This window comes from Lathamus discolor, chromosome 6 (genome assembly GCF_037157495.1).
Source record: "Lathamus discolor isolate bLatDis1 chromosome 6, bLatDis1.hap1, whole genome shotgun sequence".
Classification (NCBI taxonomy): domain Eukaryota; kingdom Metazoa; phylum Chordata; class Aves; order Psittaciformes; family Psittacidae; genus Lathamus; species Lathamus discolor.
In genome coordinates, this window is record NC_088889.1 from 18,365,419 (window position 1) to 18,387,250 (window position 21,832).

At 43.3% G+C, this 21,832-nt stretch overlaps 1 protein-coding gene across 10 annotated transcripts in view; it reads right to left on the reverse strand.

The window, feature by feature from the left end:
* Positions 1-21,832, reverse strand: part of DPF3 (double PHD fingers 3) — a 166,677-nt gene that overhangs the window by 84,879 nt on the left and 59,966 nt on the right. For all 10 annotated transcript variants that reach the window (XR_010613795.1, XR_010613794.1, XR_010613793.1 and 7 more), the window contains exons 2-3: positions 11,261-11,421; positions 5,166-5,273 (exon numbers count right to left, since the gene is read on the reverse strand). Coding sequence is in view for 7 of the 10 variants with exons in the window: in XM_065684797.1 (XP_065540869.1) it covers positions 5,166-5,273; positions 11,261-11,421 (269 nt within the window). In the remaining 3 variants the exon portion in view is untranslated. The remainder of the gene's footprint in view (positions 1-5,165; positions 5,274-11,260; positions 11,422-21,832) is intronic.

A 21,832-nucleotide genomic window follows, 5' to 3' on the forward strand; every position in this document is an offset into this window, starting at 1 on the left:
ACAGATGTGTTCTATTTGGCAGCACTATTATTCTGCCAGATTTTTATCCTAACACAGTCTTAATAGATTTAAAGAGGAGCTACAGGCAAGCTTTATAATGTAACAGGAACCTAACCTTTAATCACAGAGAAGTTTCCCCATATATTAAATACAAGCAAAACTTTTTGTTAAGATGCACCACTCCTTACAGTGTTCATAGCAAAACAACACTGCTGCCTTGTAGGACTGAACAAGAACCAACATGTGTGTAAACTGCTGAAATGAAAAGTGAAACTAGTCAATATTAATTGGCCCATCTGAGAAAAATTACACAAGGAAATTCTCATTAGTGTTTTGAATTATTTTTTAGGCTCTAATACTGTTGACAGTGGACATAGCAAACAGGGAAAGAAAAAAGAATAGGGAACTCAGGAGAGCTGAGTTTTTTCTGTGTTCTTGGGTTTGATTTCCAGCTCTGCCACAAACCTAAAGTTAAATCTTCAAAGAAGTAGTTTATCGGCTTTGTTGCTCATTTCTCCATTTTGGAATCGAAGTACTTCCTTTACTATATTTTGCATAAGTGGACTAAAATCTACTTTAGTATGTGACTATAGCAAAGACTATAAGAAGCCTTTATGACAACTTCCAGGATGATGATCTAACATGCTGCTTGAGTCTCTAAAACTGTCACATAAGTGACAGTAATGCAAATTCTGTCCTTTGTTTTTTTATTTCATCTTAACTTTGTCCTGGTGAAGTGCTCCATCTTAAAGAGCATGGGCATCCACAGACATGCCGAGCATCTCCCATAAGAGTTGGGGGCACTCATCACTTCCCAGGAGAAACAGTGTCTTGTACAGTCAGACACAGGCTTTACAGGGTAAATTGAGATGGCTGACAGAGATAAGAGCTTATCTGTAAGGATTCCATTCATTCATTCATTCACAAGCACACTCACATAGGTATATCCCACATGTCAGATTAAAAAGAGATCAGGTATTGCTTAAATGGCATCTAAAAATCTGTTATCAGTACTCGCCTCAAACCATGGTTCATAATAGCAAATGAAAAATACTTTTGTTTACTTTCACCTCTTCAACAGCTGGTAATGAAAAAAGCCATCTCTGTAGTCCAACTGAACACTAGGCTGCCCAGAGATAAGTAACAGGACAGACACACTAGCACAGGACACCAGCTCATTCTCACCATGGTAGCAACACACACCAACTCTACTCCATACCCTCCAAGCGGGTGGGAAGACTGCCCGCTGTGAGACCTCACTGTTGGCTTTCAGTCCAGAACCAAAGGACAGCAGTGAATTGAAACAAAAGCTTCCCAGTCACTTTCTTTACACTTATATAGCATGTGAAATAAAAGCTCTGTTGTGCATGCATGTACACATCTATATTTAGCCATCGTGTAAAACTGAAGTAGGATACTACCAATTTAAATTCCACCAGAGTTTTTGGCCATATACACCCTATCTGTTCTCATCTGCATAGCTGCAAAGCTTGGGTAATACCTGACTGTCAGCAGGGTTTACTGTAGGTAATACCACTTCCACAATATTGGTATGTAACCCAACACGGAACTGTGATAGCACCCAGCACCACAAAACCACTAAGCATATAACACAAAGACCAATTAAGATTTCAAGGGTCCTTGAGGGTAATTGGTGATCTCTTCCATTTCTAAACCTCATCTTTCTTGCCATTCTGATATTAACGAAGGCCAGAACTCTATTGCCTTCACAGCACTTGCAGTTCAAGGTGGTGGGAGGAGAGCTGGAAATTCTTCTCTCCATGCTGACGTGCCTCTTCTGCAGAGAATCAGGTTTGCTAATACCTGGTTGAACAGAAATCTAGTATCATGAGTATTACGAGAGTATTAACATCAAATAACTTTAGCACTCTACCTAGAAAATCACAATATTAGCGGCATGTCAATATTGCCACGCCTGGGGATTTGTTTCAAATATATACCACTGCTCATAGGAGTCTTGACTGCCACACTATAATGACTAATGTAACAGATCATACCCATTACAACAATGAAAACCTGGCTGCATTAGAGCCATAACCCTTGGTTCTGATGATATGAATATACCACTGAAAGATGAAGACCAGTCCATGTGAAAGTAAATGTCAGGAATACTTTGTGTAATTCCTAAAGGTCTGGTAATAATATTGTCTGTATTGTCACTGAAGCAGTTATCATAAGTAAGTTTTGGCAATACTTTATTTCTACTGCCTATCTATTGGATAGGCTACTGGGTGGAATGGATCATGCTTAGAAATAGCATTAACATGAACACTGCTAGACATTTGAGCAAATAACTCTACTAGGGCAATCCACACATGTAACTCTGAGTACAGTGGCAGAGGAAAACAGACATGTAAAGGCTGCACCAGTAACACCTTTTCTAGTGTTCTGATCTTTACAACTGCGGCTGTAACTATTCTTAAAACCAAACACTTCCACTTGAAACCAAATAAAAGCAACTGACCAGGACAATAAAAACACCATGTTCCGTTAAGAAGCATGTAGCAACTGACCCCAAGAAAAACGTTATCGTGCACTTGCATTTTAGAAAAAATCAAGAGACCATTTGAGCCTGATTATTTTCTTCATCAGGTTTTGGTATTACCAAATATGAAACTCTCACTCACTAAGCTGTCTCATGTACTACCTAAACCTGTAAGGTACCAAGACTACAAAAGCTGTAAATATAAATGCTATATAATTACAAAGAGATTTATTATACCCTTGAACTGCTAACAAGATAATGGTTTGCTTCTAGTTTCCGACCAGCTGATGACTAGCCATGACTTATCAAAACAAAAAACCTAGGTCTACGTATCTCCTGAAGTATGCAGAAGTCTTGACATACAATAAGCCTCCTTCAAAAGCCCAGATGCAGTCCAAGCAAGTGTTCACCCCCCCCACTGCTGATCCCACTGGCTGCTGGATTGGCAACTTTTGGAACTAAGATCCCATTCTGTGTTTGTTACAGCAGTAGTCTTATGAGAAGTACTAAACAATTAATAAATGTAAAAGATAATAGAAGTGAGGTTATCCCTAGTTTGATGTAGAATTGCACTGCCTGCGTATGTTATATAGTATGTAACCAATTCAACAGCCTCCTACATAAGAACGAGCACAAACCCTCTCTGGTTGCTGAGAACGGCTTTAGGCCATGACTACGATATCCAAGCCATAGGAGGAGTGAAACTATGGAACGTTTCGATTAGACTTCTTCCAAATTTATTTTAAATGTCCTACAGTTCTCATCTCTGTGCTTTTTAGGGGATTTTAAATTGCAAAATCTTTGCCTCACAGTCATCTAACATGTGACTGAGGAATAAAGAGGTTAGCACAAGGTAGCTTCCTAAGCTCACCATCAGGTTTTCCCACAATGTCCCCTGTCCGAAACAAACAGTATTTCTGTTGTCCATGTTGAAAACAAATTAAACTATCTATCTTATTCTCAAATTGTCAAAAGATACCTTTAAATGGAGATCCAATGTTTTCCATAGGTTTTACACTTTCAAATCAGAGAACGGAAAAATCACATTTTGGCTAGTGAGTCTATTCTGGATATGCACAGATGGAATGAAATTATTTTGTGGTGTAACTGATAAGGAAAGTTAATCACTAGATAGAAATTGGTTGGAAAATAGATTTAAATGGCAGAGCAATAGAACTTGCCTTATTCGGCTGCCACCGGCAATGCAACAGAAGTAGCACTCCTGAGATGCAGAAGAGATGTTTATAGCAGGGAAAACAACACAGACACAGACATGCTGAGGTCTCTTTATCTGATAACTTTGTGGTAATTGCCTTTCGTGCCCCGTGGCATGTAGGATGCATTAATTTGGCATTCAGTGAATACAGCAAAGAAGCATAATGCAAACAAAGAAGAGTCAAACTCTACACTACCACTTTACTAAATTACCAAGACACAGCAGCATTTGCATTATCACAAAGTCCGAGGTAGACATTTCTGTGGTACAATATCATCCTCTTCCTAGAGTCCAGTCCCATGGCCATCAGTGTACCTGACTGACTTCACCAGTTCTTTCTGAGGGGCTCTGCTGAGCAGTTACAGCCATTTCTTCCTCTTGTCCATTTGCCTGCTGACATCTTCTATACTGAAGGTAGAAAGCCTTCAAAAACTGTTTCTGCCAAAATCAAGATGAATTTTGCCTCTGATTTTACTGGGTTTAGTACTTGCCTCTATCTAGGTTTAGAACTTGCCTTCCTTTCTCCTCACCAACTACTGCATAGAAGCAAAGCCATGAGTATTGCTGAGCATTGCTCCATTTCCAGACACCTTCTTCTGTCAAACAGGTTTTTTAAATATTCTTAATTTGTATTTTGGGGTATTTTTTATCCCGTACTTCCCATACTGTCAGTGTCTCATCTTAAAAACCACATACAGCTGTGAATATGTGTGTTCTCTTTTTCTTGTAATAGCTGACCCCAATGACAGCAAGCCTTTATTACTAACTGCAGGGAAGAATGCACAACAGTATGCTCTGACACAGCTGTACCTCCTCCACATCTGTTTTACAGTCACTCATTCAGCATTCAGACTCATCACTTCACATAGTTTAATTGTAGAAGAGTACCAAGGACAATAAGAATGAAAGAAGAATGGACTAAGGTACATATACAGCCATACACACATATACAAATGTGGCATATGCTCAGAAATTTTTATTTTCTGTTTATAATCTGGTCACACCCCTGGTCCCCAGCCCCATTATGAAAACTCTTACCAGAGTGTTCCACACACACAGCAGTCTTTTTCACAGAGATGAGGCAGCAGATGCCAGACTGAGATTTTGTATTAATAACTCACTGAGGAAATAATTAGTAATGCATTGATCCTTTACATCCTTATGAATTTGTTAATAAAGGCCAGGATTCACCCCCGTGGAAGGTAAATTCAGCTCCCAGTGCATTCAATACAAGTTGCACACATCTCTGTAAGGAATGAGTTGCATGCAGAGAGTTTAGTGGATATTGTTACAGCAAATCAAGTAAGACGCAACAGATGTACAGAGAAATGGTTGGAGAGGGGCAAAAAGATACAGTCCAAGGTCTAAATGCCAGGTTTGCACGTATGCCAGCTGCTCTGCAGCACAGGAGAGAGAGAAGGCGAGAGGCAAACAAATACTTACCAGGTTTAATTTCCAGCAGCTTCAGCCTGGAATCCTCAGGGGGATGCAAACGCCTCTTTTTGCGCCAGCAACGTGCCGGGTACGTGTACAGCTGACCTGGGGCCAGGCCTGAAGATAAAAGGCAAAAAATAAATATAATCACATCTCAGTTTGCAAACCACAAGCACTGTCTCCAGCATTTTTGTTTTTGCCCTTCCAGCATCTCCTTTGTTGGAGGGTTCAATTCTGCACATCATGAGGCAGAACTACGCACTCAAGGCATCCAGTGCTCCTGAGGCTCCTCAGCACCTCTTGGGATCAGGCCTACAGAGAATCTAGGTCTCACTTAGACACTTCACTCAGCTCACTGAAACCAGAGCTGCACATAAATAATTTGTGATTTCTTGAGGGTAAATAGAATTTCAGACTCTCCTGGGTCACAGGGGCGATGCTTCCTCCACGGGCAGAGAAAGCCCCTTGGGAGAGAAGAGATGAAGTTCTGACATGCAAATCATAAGGCCCTGGTGCACAGAGCAGCTCAGGAAATTTTCGTCTTCCAAGTGGGAGCAAATCAATATCCATGAGGTCTGGCTATTTGGACTCTGTATTTTTGCTTGAATTCTGGATTTCTGTTTGAAGACAGATTCCTCATTCTAGTTATTACCTCCTCATGCCAACATCCTGGATGTGGGAGGAGGTACAGCAGTAATGTTTATATTACTGCATGCTCCATTGAATCACATTTGGCATCACTGGCTTCTGAGCTGCCCTAGCTCTCCTGACAGACACCCCTTAGCCAACATTCAAGCTATGCTTTGCTCTCTTGTATTCAGAACACAGCAGGGCTTCGTGAATGCTACTAGGGACACAGAAGCACACTGCCAAGTGCTTCAAAGTATCCTCAACTGCCCCAGATACTCATGACACACAGAAATACCCAGCAAGACACAAAAAAGTTGGAAGAATTTAATTCTCTCCCTGCTCCGCCTACCCTTTCCATCCACCAATTCTGCTTTGGCTCTTCTGCCCTTCTGCTGTTGCTGTTTGTCTTGAAGGGGCTACAGAGTGTGACTGCAATTTCAGACGCATTGCCCTTAGAAAACAGGTAAGATCGCGTAAGAGAGGACAGGAATGGTGTTACCTATCTAAACTGCACCAACAATGAACAGCTGGATGCCAGTGAAGTAGAACAGCTCAAGGGCAGCATGCTGGCTGAAGTGTTCTCCCATTCTTCTGAAGCAGGCAGGAGAGTGGACCAGATTGAGAACAAAACTGACCCACCAAACCAAATGAGGATAATAAAAACAACAATATCTTTACTTGGGGAAAAGACACAACAAAATTATTCACCTCAAGGGAATGGGCCAATCAAATTCTGCAAGTGAAGCCTAAGCTCCTGGTTTGAAATATTTCAACTGTTGGGAATACCAGTTCGGACCCCACCACTTCCCACCTGCTTCTAAGGCTGTGGTGCATAAACAGGACATCTACAGGACACTGCCTGGGTATGGCAAAATGATGGAGCATTTGCAGAGATCCTGGCTATTCCAGGGCACACGATGCTACCAAATGGTGGGGTTTCACACCCTTCTTTCATTGCTGCACAGCTTGCTGGGCATTATGCCCACCCTAAGAAAGATAGACAGATTTCAGAGCAGGGCACTTAGGACTGGTTTGGGAAATAAAAATTGTGAATAACTAGCACTTCTGCAGTGTTTAGACACACTTCTTCATGGCGCTTTGCAAACATTAACCACTGCAAACAATTGCTATTATGATGAGGTGGATTGTTCCTGGCTCTGATGTGAGTCATTAAAGAGGTGGAGGCAAAAAGCCTCACCCTTTCACAGCAGGTCCTCTGCAAGAACTTGCTCACAACATTGAAATGGCAGTTGCTAGACCAAAGAATAAGACAGAGAACCAGCTCTCCATTGCATAAGCCTCCACAGAGAAGTCATCTGAATGAAATAAGCACCACAGCATTGAGCATTAGTCCCAGACAGGGAGGAAAAAGGATCTATGCAGTTTTGGGGGAGTATCTGTTCATGTTCAATTACTGAGTGCTCATACATGAAAGAGCAGTTTGGATTCAGCCAGGGCAGTGAAAGTCAACCACAAATACTGAAAGCGCAACAAGAAACAAAGCAAGTAGCCTTGAAAAAGCAGAGGTGGGACAGCCTCTTCCCTAGAGGACCTGCAACCTACGCCAGGAGGCAGAGAGATCACTAAGAGATGGATGATCCAACAACCATTTCTGCAGTCCTTGAGGCAAGATCTCTGTTTCTATTCACAATACCCTTGCTCATTAATACACAGCCACCCAGTGAACTCAAACACATATATCTGACCTTTGCTTGATCCAAACCCATGAAATGCTACCTTCAGTTTTCCACCTTGACCTCCACCTATCACTGTGCTGGCTCACATGAAGTGTGGATCTGTGATTGTTTACACAAAGGAGTATCAAAAAGGAAAAGGTCAGTTCTGAATGCTTCGAATCTAGCCCATCCACAGTCGATCTTATAGCACATATGGAAATAATGCATATACAGGTCTTACTGTTGTCTGTACTGGTCTCTCCCTCTGGTGCCTTATAGTGCAACCAAAGAAGGTTCCAGCCATTTGCTTGTAGACGGAATAGCAGAACCCGCAGTGAGCTATGTTGTTTATCTCATTAGTGTAGGAGAGTCATAACTCAAAGCTGGTGTGAAAGGCTGGTGGAGGAGGGGAAAAGGAGGGAGTTATGTGCAGTATTGTGTGAAATTAACCCTGAACTCTTTATCATGAGATGCAGTTGTCTGACTCCTTTAACAAAGAGGACAGCAAGAACCCAGGTTAATATGCTGAGATCCTGACTCTTCTCTCTGTTTTTCAACAGTGAAAAAGAGGTCCTGGAGTTTTGCCATTTGTCTTTGTACAGTTTTTCAGGTTAGGGATAGTAAATGGCACTGAACACAATACACAAGACAGATACAGACAGGGTGGTTGCCAGAGACTTTCCAGAGCCCTTCAGTATGGGCATAAATGCCTTTGTACAGCCTGAAAACAGGCATGCTAAAGCTGTAGAGGAATGCTTTGACCCACCATAATATTGCAAGAAATAGATGATGCAAAGACACCCAAGGGAGCACTAAATGGGCTAATAAAAATCAAGAAAGAGGAAAGTGTACATGGAGGAGGAGGGCTGCTTCATTTCGCACTGATTATTCTAATTCTAAATAACAAAGGCACAGATTTGGTAGCCAGTGTAGATGGGGGAGGCATGTTTCACACTGACTGTCTGTGAAGAATGTTCCGTCATTGTCTCCACTGCAGACCTGCAGGAGAAATGCCAATGATCCCCTTTTGTGGAGTAAACTCTGATAGATCACTATCAGAAGTGAGGAATGAAAGATTTGCACGGTGAATTTTCTCAAGGTAGTCCAGACAGCTTGTGGCTGAGAAAGGCAAAGTGTTAAGACCTCTTGGTTCCTGATGTGATGCCATAATGCTGTTATGATTTCTTCTGTAAGTGTGGAGACACCAGTGAGACCCATACAAGTCTATCTATGTCTATCTTTTAGCAGACGCTCTTGCCAAAACATTACTTTGTGGATACAGTTGGGACCGGTCTTGTTTAACATCTTCGTCGCTGACATGGACAGTGGGATTGAGTGCACCCTCAGCAAGTTTGCCGATGACACCAAGCTGTGTGGTCTGGTTGATACGCTGGAGGGAAGGGATGCCATCCAGAGGGACCTCAACACGCTTGTGAGGTGGGCTGATGCCAACTTTATGAAGTTCAACCATGCCAAGTGCAAGGTCCTACACCTGGGTTGGGGCAATCCCAGGCACGGCTACAGACTGGGCAAAGACGAGATTCAGAGCAGCCCTGCGGAGAAGGACTTGGGGGTGCTGGTCGATGAGAAAATGAACATGAGCCGGCTTCAGTGTGCGCTCGCAGCCCAGAAAGCAACCGTATCCTGGGCTGCATCAAAAGGAGCGTGACCAGCAGGTCGAAGGAGGTGATCCTGCCCCTCTGCTCTGCTCTTGTGAGACCTCACCTGGAGTATTGTGTGCAGTTCTGGTGTCCTCAACATAAAAAGGACATGGAACTGCTGGAACAAGTCCAGAGGAGGGCCACGAGGATGATCAGGGGACTGGAGCACCTCCCGTGTGAAGATAGGCTGAGGAAGTTGGGGCTGTTCAGCCTGGAGAAGAGAAGGTTGCGTGGAGACCTCATAGCAGCCTTCCAGTACCTGAAGGGGGCCTATAGGGATGCTGGGGAGGGACTCTTCATCAGGGACTGTAGTGACAGGACAAGGGGTAATGGGTTAAAACTTAAACAGGGGAAGTTTAGATTGGATATAAGGAAGAAATTCTTTCCTGTTAGGGTGGTGAGGCACTGGAATGGTTGCCCAGGGAGGTTGTGAGTGCTCCATCCCTGGCAGTGTTCAAGGCCAGGTTGGATGAAGCCTTGTGTTGGATGGTTTAGTGAGAGGTGTCCCTGTCCATGGCAGGGGGGTTGGAACTAGATGATCTTGAGGTCCTTTCCAACCCTAACCATTCTATGATTCTATGATTCTATGATTCTATACCTACTTATGACTGTGCTCAAAAGGGTAAAAATAGCAGCCCCTTACTCAACGAGATGCTAAAAGAACAGAAATTCCTTGGGTAAATGGATTAGCAAATAAAAAAAAAAAAAAAAAAAAAAAGGAAAGCTAGTTTTGCGAAGCATAATCTCTTAGGAATGGAGAATTTTCAGCTGAAATAAAAACCCAGCTGTGGTCATGAAGCAACCTACAAATGAAGGGTTAGCCCAGAACCTTAGACAACTCCCCGCTTGTAAACCACATTCAGCAGTCCCAGATTACCCCAGTAGATTTGGCAGCTGAGACATGATTCAGGTATTTTTAACACTGGTAAAGCACCTGTTGTCTCCTGCACCAGAATTGGCTGCTTTTTACTATAGAAAGAACTTTCTGATAATACTGCAAAGCAATTCTAAACCTGCTTTGGATATTTCAGCAATTGAAGCAGTGCAAGAATTCTTCCCTCAGTATATCCTAGGAAAGAGAGAGGGAAAGTTTCAACTTAGCACTCTTGAGAAGCAGCAATTTTTTCTTAGCCCCAGGAGGGGTGGGAAATATCCTATGTATACCAGCCATTCCACTTCCTGCAAACTGTCCAGTGGAAGAAGTAAAAGTAGGTTGCACCTTCCTGTAATTCCAGATCTGGAGTTTGGGGGGGGGTTTCAGTATGGTCTATAGGAACTGGCATGTGTACATGTGCATACATGCAAGTTATTGTTCCAATGCCCATGCACCCTACCACCCTCCCTGCCTGCATTTTCTGGTCTGCACCGAAAAAAAAACCAAACAAAAATAGAACTCCAGTTTGGTGTTGTCAAAAAATCTATTCCTTGAGCTACTGCTGTGTCAGACACTGAGCCATACTCTACAAAACTTCCCCCTGGGGCTCAGGAGGACTTCTGACTAACACCTACAGCCTTTGAACTGGTGACTGTCCTTTGCCTTTCAAACAATGATTTCAGAAGAATTTAACATAGGAAAGACTAACCAAAGTCTAAAAAATAACAGTGGTCTTTTCCCTTGGGCTTCACTCAGCTTTGGAACAGGCATTAGCCAAAGCTCTTCAAGGACATACATAAACCAGGAGTTGTAGATATGTTTGTAACCATCAAAACAACATTCATTCCAATCACTGAACTCTCCTCTATTTTACCTCAGCCTTATATCCTTCCCTATATAATTCCTTATTTTCAGCATTCACCTGAGAAACTCCCACCTCCACCTCTCCACCCTGAAGATAATTCCAGTCTGACCTAGAGCAAAGCATTGTGTCTTCTGCTACAGACTGGGATCAATAGCATGAAAAGAGTGACAATGCAGCCATAGAAACTACCAAGCCAGGCACTTCTTTGGGTAAAGAGAGAATAATCAGGATGAGCTCTCTGCAGTTACCAAAGGAAATCCCCTGCAGGCACAGAGGTTTAGGCAGCTTCTCTTCCGTGTGGCCTGCAGCAGGTTTGAGCTCCTATTAATTAAACCCCATGAGGGCTCGGTGGCTGGCCCTCCATACACACACATGCATACACACACAATGCTACCGACCTGGTCCCCTGTGTCTCTTCTCCATCCAGATGTAGCAGTTGTTCTGAGCTACCCCCGTTTGTGAATCCAGGAAGGGAAGGCGGACACTGCGCTCAGCACAGAGCCGAGAGTTGTAGCTGCGACAGTGCTCGATTGCTTCTTTGTAGAACTGGTCCCCGAGTCTGCCAAAAGAGACAGGGCAGAGAGTAAGAGAGACTGCACTGTCCCCTCAAATAAGGCGAGGAAAAAGAGGACATCAGGTAGGTTTATAAGTGCACAAGCAGAAAAACTTTCGCTGATGACATGCAAAACTTGCTGACATGAGACACTGGAGGAGCAGATCATGCAGAACGTGCTAACAAAAGATCAGACACTCAGGAACTGGACACAGATCTTTTCAGCAGTGGCACAGCTACCAAACGAGCCAATGATGCAACCACACTGGCCCATGACCCTGGGCCAGGCAATATATACACCACAGGGAACTCATACTATTGTTTCTCTTCCCCCGTAGTTTGTCCAGCCAACGCAGCAAACCAGTCATTTCAACCCCATGTTACAGCAACTCCTGCACTATATTTTGAGCAACCAGAAACCCAGCCAAGCTTAAAACTTTACTCCAGCATTTCTGGTGTCAGAAAGCCCATAAAAGGAAAGGACATAGTCCTCATACTGAGTGCTTCTGAGGTATGAAAATAACTAGGGCCATGTCTGCAGTGGTCAGACTAGACATTCGGTCACAACCCTTCCAGAGTTTGCCACACTCAAGCCTGAGGCACCAGCAGCAGCAGGCTATAACACTGACCAGTAAGTTCCAGCATAGCAAATGCTGCTTTCCTCTGAGGCCCAGTGGGAGGAACAGTTCTAAAGACAATGTCACTTATTTCGTAAATAACTATTTGTTCAAAAATTCCATAGAATCTTCGTCTTCCCTTGAGAAAGGTTTAAAATCTCTGCTCGCTGGAGATTACCAAAATCCTCCCTCCAAATGTTTCTAAACAGGGAAAAGCATCAAAGTAAAGCTACCCTGAGGACACAAAGCAGATGTCATGCTGGAGTATTGCAAAGTAGGTGGGCCACAATGCTAAACCTCGTTCTTGATCTATTGTCAAGGTGAAATTCAGTCGTGACATGAATAGCTAGGAAAGATACCCATTAGGGGTAAGTTCATTAGAAAATAGGAGTAGAGTGATACATAGCATAACTTGCTCTGACTCTGATATTCATTAGTGTGCAAAAAGAGTATAGCCTGCACAGCAAGGGAGCCAAAGGAATGCATGCACAGAGATAAAAGAGGCTCCCTTTCCTGGTTTATTAGTTGTTTCCCCCACTATCCTCTTCCACAGGCACAACTGGTATTTTAAAAGTATACTGCCTTCGCACACCTCTGAATGTCAAATCACAGCAACTTGCTCTGTTTTACCATCTGTGTCTTTTTTCTGACTCACGCCTTTTAAGTCACTCCTTGGTTGCACCTTTTGACTCCCATGGAAGCCATCCTCTTTACCCCTGGGCTGTACTAGCCCAATACCCTATTGCTGACAGTGGCCAACAGCAGAGGCCCAGGGAAGAGTGCAAAACCAGGGCAAATACAGAGGGAGACACCACTAGTTCCCCCTTCTCATGTCTGATGATCAGAATTCAGCTTCCCCAAGTCTCAGGTTACCCAGTGGTGGGAATATTACGTTTAATACTTCGGTGATTCTTTTGTCCTTGATTTTATCCAACCAGCTCTTCAAATCACTTATCTTTTTCATACCTAAAATGTTGTGGGGTGATGAGTTCCACAGCTGAAACGATTCATGTGAAAAACCTGCTTTCTTATGCGTATTTTAAGCCATATCTCAATTATTTATAATTACAAGCCTGTAAGTCTCTCACAAAGCTTCCATCAGGTCATTTCTCTAATGAGCAGAGGGTATTCAGCACACTGAGCCCCTGGATGTGGAACGAATACCATGTCTGCATGCTAAAGCCCACCAGCTTCCTGCTGCCCTCTGCCACCCTGACTTCAGCCGCTGCATTTCGAAGTGTCCTCAAGGGAGAGAAGGGAGCAGGAATCACACTCAGGAGTCAGTATGTCCGTTGGCTACAGAGACATTCTAAGGGTTGTTCAGTGGGTTTGTGCAGCAGTGAACATCTGTGTGCATGTGGTGCCTCACAGACCCGTCCCCCCACTGCTGACCACCAGCTGCTGGGGAGCAGCCAGTGCGGGGATCTTTGCAGGGCAGGTGAAGGGGAGAGCTCTCTGGTCTAACATGCAGAGGGCAGAGCCATGGGTGAGCACGGTGGGATCCCTCTGGACACTGAATCCCCACAATGACCTCAAACCCCTTTTTCCATAAAAAGGCTGGCGGGATGGAAGGGGAGTAGAGGAGAAAGGAAAAGATAAGCTGCCCTACTATACAAAGAATGTGACTAGGAAGAAATGAAAGCTTATTAAAAGCTGTAATTAAAGTTGTACACTTGTGTAATCAAAGTCAGTAACAAGGAGACTCCAGTTGATCAAAGATTAACAGCTCTTTCCAGAAACCCTTGAGCTTCCACAGACCTATGTCATATTCCCCCTATAATAGGCCAGAGATGCTCACTAACTCCAAGGAGTTTACTGGAAGGATGAGCACTGCTGTGGGACAACAAAATGCCACCCCTGCAGAGGTGTTCGTTATGTTAAAACTCACTCCATTCATCAGAATGTAACCGCACCACAAAGCATCCATATTAACAAAACCAGTATGTCTCAGCAGCCCAGATACAGGGTCTGGCTGGAGATGACCTCAGCTTCCACCTTCTTCTAAGACTGAAAGTAACTGTAAATCTTAGAATGTTAAACATTTAGCTTTGAATGACACTCTCAAATGGGTTGTAAAATTAAATTCCAGATGTTTATTAGAGGGAGAAATTATAATTTTTTTTAACCCTAATGGCACAGAAACTGCCCAGTTAACAGGTCACATTCAGTCTTGACACAATCTTGTAATCTAGCTGTTTCATTGCATTTATGTTAAAGATATTAAATATGCATCTTTTGCCTTAAAGAAAAATAGTTTAGGAGAAGCATTTAGTCATCTCCATACTTTAGGAAAGCTTGCCTTGGCTCCACTACAGCAAGCACGATCAAAACCCCCAGACCTATAGTATTCACTGGAAACGTATTCAGATACTGGGACCTTGAGGATTTGCCCTGACTTTAATTATAAATAGAATTTTTAAAAAGTGACAAATAATCAAACGTAGGAAAATAGAGGAACAGTATTTCCTTATGACAGTCAGATTTCAGTGGAAAACAGCTTCTCTGAAATTACTTCGGGGTGGCTGGTTGTTTTGTTTTACCATTAGACTTCACTGGAGTGACTCTCACTCATTCCAAATTTCCGTTAGGTTTTTTTTTTAAGGAACTTTAAGCTTCAAGATTTGTTTTCTTTGTTTTCTGTGCCACATATCTAAACACAGTATATTTGGTCTTAAGCAAGGAAAAGCAAAAAGTATTATTAGAACTGGGTTAAAAGAGGGAAAGTACAATCCAATTGTGCTCATCATTGTGAATTCCTGGAGGTGGGATGAATACCAGTGCCCTCCCAGGAGGCTTACAATGGAGCTGGAGAACAAGGGCAGGAATAAGACTTGAGAGTACACGAGCTCAAATCAAACTCAAAGAGATCAACTGAGTTTGAGCAAGCAAGATAGGTGAAACAAAAAAGGAAAGTAAACAGACAACATGAATAGTAAAAAAGTGTATGATATGTCAGAAAGATTAATTATCTGACATTACATGCTTCATAGTTTTCCCAAGCTGTGTTGCTATGGAACACTTGCACTGAAAAAAATATCTAAAAAATATCTAAAAACTATGGGGAATTTCTGCATTATTTTTATGAAAAGTATGTATGAGTCAGTGCTGTGCTGTGACTGACTGCAAGGGTCGATCCTTCCCTTTGGACATGGGAGTGAAAGGTCACACAGACTTGCCTAGACTGATATTAATGACACAAAATCATCAGCATATGTATAGATTTCGAAAACGCTGGGGAAAACAAAATTACGAAGCAGACATGACCAACTGCAGGGCTAGGAAGGCACATCATCCTGAAAGCAGCACAACTGGAAAAGCAGAGTACAGTTGTCAGCACACTGCTAAAAGCACAGAGCCCTTCAGTGCAAGGCCACAGGTGAAATCCCAGATGCTTGGGGCAGGTGGGAGGGTGACACTGCTGGCACACACACAGGCTTTGCATTGACATTCCAGCCCAAGGACACTAAAATAACCCGGTTCTGGCTGATTATGAAAAGCTCCCTGGCTTGGAAAAAACAACCTGTACACCCAGAATCTCTGCAAGGCTGCGTGGGGGAGGTATACATCTACTAGGAGTTAGTGGCTCTTTTTAGGTGAAAAAGGAGGTGACTGAAACTAAACAGCAAGCTTGGAGCACCAGAAGTGCAGTGTGCATAGGGAGGTGAGCACTCTGAAAGCATCACCAGCCCCAAGGGTCCTGGGACAGCAATGTGACTGGTACAATTCCATGCAGCCTTACAGGTTGTCACTGGCACGAGAGCATGTACTGGGATGGAGGGTCGTCCCCTGTGACTTTCATGAGGTCACTGTCCTTTTCAGCATTGAGAAACTGAGGTTTTCTGTGATGGAATCAGGTCACCTAATAACAAAGTCAGCAAAGAACAACCATTCCCTTCTCTCAACCTTTGCCTGCCTGCTCTAACTAGACCAGAAGTTTTCTGAGCACACTCTGTCTTACCACTGTTCTGTACAGTACCTCCTGTACTCCTCTGTCTAGGCATGCCTTTAACAAAAAAAACCCAAAAAACAATAAGAACTGGCCTGGCTTATAAACCTGCAAGTGAGCAACAAGGCCCAAGAGCCTGGCTTCACTCCAGCTGCTTCAGGACATTTATTTCTCTGCTGACAAGGGATCCTGATGGGCCCTCAAAGCAGCAAAGCAGCTCTCCATCACTGCTTTCCTGCCCATCCTGCAAAGTCCCAGCTATCCAAGTTTCATGTTTCAGGTTAGGATCCAGAGGAGAGCACACTCACTGAAGACATAAAACCAGCCAAGCTCAGCAATGATTACTGGCCCACATCATCCCTGGAGAACTTGTATAACAAAGAAGCAGTCCTCCTTAAGTGCAGCTCTTAAATTTTCAGCATATTCTTTGAGTATGAATTCAGATTGTCTCCAGTTCCTGGGGCCAGGCCCCTTTCTAGTCATTTCCCTCTAAAACCATGCTCACTACATGACTAGGCAAGTAAAAAGCTGGTAGCACAGAAAGAAATGACTAATCATGTAACAGAAAGCAACAGACTTTTCCTTCCACGGTTTGCAATGGTCCGCAGCCATAATCAAAAATACGGGACTTGCTTTCCTCAAGACCATGTAGTTTTCATTTACTGTACTTTTAGCCTCTAGTCTTATATTTTAGATTATGTGATACTGTGAGGAACACTGAAGACAACTGAAAAAGACATTTTAAATCAGACTTTGTTCTTCAGCAGCACTGCTATCCAGTTTCAAATGGGGCAAGTCCTGAGAAGTGGTAGGAAACAAGTGATGCAATGCAGCTTCAGAAAGTACTCTGCACTCTCCTTTTGGAGACATCCATGAGTGAGTCTGGAAATGAAGCAGCAATGGGGCCTTCTCACAAAGATGGACAAAGACTAAGATACCATGCAGACACTGCTTGGGCTATCAACTGCCCGCAACACTGCAGACCAAAAGGTACAACTTGACCAACCATATGTCTTGGCAAGTGCTGAAAGAGCTGCGCTGAGCTGGCTACACTTGCTCCTTCCACCAGATCCCAAGAGGCCCCTGAGAGGAGACTGCTCCTCCTCTCCATGAGCCTTGACTTGAAGAATGCCACAGGGCTCAACTCTTCCATCACTTCGATTTAATATCTATGCAAAACCTCTAGGGAATATGATGAAGAATATAGGCAGCAATGCCAGCCATTATGTTGAGGACACACAGCTTTATGTATCTTTCCCCCTGCTTCATGCAGACTGCTGTCTCCCAGATTCCTCAGTGTTGAAAGCAAGGGTTAGCATAGCTCTCAGGGTCAGAGGAGGTAGTAGTGAGGCTGCCTGGAAGTGGGAAATGTTACACACTATGAGCTAACATTGCTTATGATTCAGAGACAGACCCTAATGTGGACAATCTAATAGACACAATCATTAAAAGGGCCTTCCCCCCAGTCAGCATAATTCTGTTTCATGCAGTGGTCTGGTTATGCTCCTGTGTGTTTTTCACATCTGGGCTGGCCTACTATGATTCTCTACCTTAAAGCAGATAAGCAATGAAGACAGAGCTAGTTGCAAAACTGTGGTACCTACGCTATCGCAGAGCACGCCAAAGAGATGAGTAGTCCCCAGCCTGTCCTCATGCATTTTCCTCATATGCTTTGAACACCGGTTTTCACAAAGGGCACAGCGGACTAAGTTCAAACTGTTTCAACAGCTGCTTCTTCTTTCTAGACCCAGAAGAGCAGCTGCAACTGGAAACCTGTGCTTAACAGAGCCCAGTATCACCAGACTCCTGCAGCACTTTTGGACAGCAGACCCCCAGTTCCAGAGCATCTTCCCAGAAAAGATGAAGTATTCTGCTCTGCTCATCCTCACATTACATTGCAAGATGCTATCACAACATTCATCAAAAGAGCCAAGCTAAAGAAAATATGACATATTCAAGAGTATTAGACCACCAAAGCCTGGCTGGCACCCCTCCTCTGGCTGAACTTCTAGCCTGTAGGCAGCTCCTGAATGCTACAGTCATGCACCCTTTGCAACTGCAGAGGTAGGACACCAAGACTCAACAGAAATACAGAATGGCTTTCCTGATACTAGGTGAAGTGTAACAGATTGCTCAGAATCTACTACAAACTTTGAGGGCAAAGCAGAAAGTGCAGGAATGTGCAGATTCAGTTTTCTCATAATGGTCAGTTGCATCTGTCCCTGCACGACATCTTCTAATGATGTAAAGGGTGTGAATATAAGCGAAGGCAAAACAGGATTTCCAGATGTGCTACAGAATGACTCAAACATTCTGGGCTTTCAGTTTTTTAACATAAACTTGGCAGCTTTGTAAAGACCCACAAACACATGTCTATCCCAGACTCTTCAAGAGCCAGAGTCATTGAGACATCTATTTCATTTCTATAGAGATTGAATAATTTCACCTGATGGACAAAAAAGAGGCCTGTACAACTTTCCCCACCATAGGAGTCAGAGAAAAAAAATGGCTAGTAGAACTATTTCAGTAGTAGACAGAGTACACATATCAGACAACAAAGCAGTATACAGCTGCAAGCAGACACAGTGTTGCTGGAGCACCAGTGATTGAAGGGTAAATGAAAGGAAAGGCTTGCAAGGAGAGTTTAATGCCTTTCCTCGGAAGAACTCGTACAGCCAGGTCAAAATAGACAAGCTTTCAAGCACTTGTTCAAAAGTACTGTGCCAGGTGCATAGTCTGTATGTGGTGCAAGAGACTAGGAGCCATCAGAGAACTGATGACAAGTTCCTGGGTCAGCACTGGCACAGCCCAGACTTTACAACAGTCAAGGAGGTGCTCTGCGCTACGATTCTAGGTTGAATCCTACATCAGTGAAAGAGTAATGTGAGATTTTCCAGTACCCTCCTCTGAGCACCTAGTATTATCCTATACCCTATGTGTAGAAAGGCAGAGGGATCCCCTTTTGCCAGGCATTTATCAGCAGACTTCCCTCAGTAGGCTGGAAATCCCTACTGGCTGTTTGTGGCAGAATCAACAGGCTTATCACTGCTTTAATCTTGGTGTGATGCTGAATCATAACAGAACCCAACCATATAGAATGAACTAAATTCACTACCCTGGAAACAGTCTTAGACTGTAAATTAATCCAGTGTGAAACTACAGGTATCATCTCATGCAAAAAAAACCCAAAAAACATCTGTGAAGAAAAACGACAAAAGGTAGGCATAACTTACATTGGGGGAAAATGGGTCTGACTACCCCATCCTCACAAGTATTGTGAAAGTGTGACAGCTCTGCCAGCACTTCCATTTAAAGAAAAGAAACAGCAGCACAAGTTAATACTGCCAAGAACAGTGTTGTGCATCAGGGCATTTTGCTGACAACGGCCTGCAGGCCATAACTGGCTTTCAGGGTCAATAGATGCTGCATCTTTGTGCAGAGAGGACCAGAGCTGGAGGTGTTCATGCAGTTGTGCATGGCCTCACACAAAGTCTGCAGCAACATTCCCAGCTCCCAAAGCCAAAAAAGTGGGATTGCTTATAACTGATGAGTATGCCCATCTTACTCTGCAGCTAATATGAAGAGTTAATGGCTAGATACAAAGGGTATCTCTGTATAGTACAAGATGATGTGTACTTAGCTGAGGTATTTTAGAAGATTACTTGCTCAGCCCCATTCAGATATAGTGGACTGCGAACAGTTATACTACAGTGCTTGTAGTAATTTGTCCACTTCTCCTCTTTTCTTCCATTTCCATGGAGAAGTAACAGCAGCAGTTTCCATGCCATACACTGGGCTATCTAAGCTGTTTCCAGAGACAGACTTTGCATACAATCTCTATTAGACTCAGCACGGTGACCAATTAGGTTAATCTCAGAGGCAGACTCCTTGGGGATATCTCAGAGCACCTCTTCTTTCTCAGGCCAGGATTTCTGTTTTAAAGAGATGCAGCATCATCCAATTAAATGAACAACAGGTGCGAAAGGTAATAACCTAGACCTCTTCTGCATCTGAAGACAGCAGTCAGAATTCCGCTTGGTCCTAACCTCCACCAAGAGGTCAAAAAATCTCTCCAATTACTAAAGGAATGAACTAATGAAAACTTCAGCAACAGTGTTAGATTGGACAGGACAACATCCGAGATACTTTTTTTTTATATGTGTTTTTAAAGAAGCATCTCAAGCTGCTGGGGTTTGGGGTCACCAGAAGTCTGTTTGGTTTAGTGCAGCCATCACCTTAGGGGCCAGATGTAGTCAAAGACAAAATCTATCCATTCAACTCCCTCAGTCCTGATTTCCCAGAGTGGACCTATCTCCCACATCCAGGACAAAGGTAGATTAGTAAAAACCAATTTATTACTTGAGCTGGCACTGGGAAGCCAGCAAACCAGAGTTCTACAAATTACTCTGCCATAACTTCCTTCGTAGCTTTAACAGTTCCCCTGCAGACAATGGGTAGCGTCCTACATTTACCTCATTAATAAACCATGTGCATCACTTTAGGCACTATCTATACAAAAAGATGCTCAGATCATAAACAGACATGCTCTCCTAGCCCTAGTTGTGCTGGCTAAAAATGTCACCCCTTCCCTCTTATTCTGTCACATTTTGCCGCTTGTCTCCTACAGCTTATTGTTCCCATACCTCCTGCCAGTAGCAATAGTTGCATGAGTGCTCCCTGATCTACTTCAGGAAAGGCGTTTGATCTGTTTGAGCAAACCCAGCTGACATTGCCTGGGGGAGCTGAGGGTGAACTCACAAAGCCCCTTCTGCCACCAAAGGTAGTCTCCAGCAGTACAGCTAGGGTTAGTCTTCATGTAGTACACTTGTTTGTTTGCAATGGGAAAAAGCCTGTCCACGCTGCCAGTGGTGACAGCTATGCCACTCAGTCAGCACAGCCGCCCGGGGAGACACAGCATATACAAATGGAAGGTTTTCCCCCCCACCACATTTACATCATCGCCCAAAATGACATCAGCGAAGCTGACAAGAGCATTCGTTTTTATGTGCCGATATGTATCTCATCTTTCATGAAGCCATGTATCTCCATCAGATCTCAACAGGCAGTGAGGTGCCAGGAGAGAGCACGAGGGTTTTGCATGCTTTTACCCATGTCAGAGTCGCAACTGTCCAAGCTCTACAGCACAGTCCTGATATGAAATGATATCTGTTAGCCCTCTTGTAAATTCCCAGTCTGGGATTTCCTCTGCACCTTGTGTAGTTATTCAGTAGACAAGCACACAGTGCCATTCAATCCAGATGGCAGAATTTAGAAGAGATTGAAATAAACATGCAAACAGAAGAGTAGTAGAAATGTTCCTAAATGACAGGCAAGCTTCGCCATCACACAGAACTGTAATAACATTAATATTTTATGTAATTCTTATCCTTTGACTAGAAAGTTAGTGTGCTCACATTTTTCTGCTGATTTGCCTCCTCTGCAGGAACTTTGTATCTCCTGCTGCAACGGAAATCCCTCTACAGGAAACAATCCATTTTGCTCAGGTGAAAATGATCACACAAGCAAAGCAGAGATTTATATAGATCTAGAATAATAATTATTAGGGTTTACATTGCCTCTGAGGTCAGGCTTGGAAAAAAACGATCAGCTATAACAAATACTTTAAAGTTACCAGTCTCGAATGGGTAGCACTTTCAGTTCCTCAGTCAAGGTATGTAAGGCAAATAGAATACACGTGTAAGAAAACACAAAAGTCTACTCTACCCAGTCAATAATCATTAACTACACAAAACACAATGGGAAATCATACTTTCTGTTCTCTCCAAAGTCATCTTAAGCCTACATAATTAAGGTTATGTTTCTCTGAGTTATTATTTCTCTTGAACACACAGGA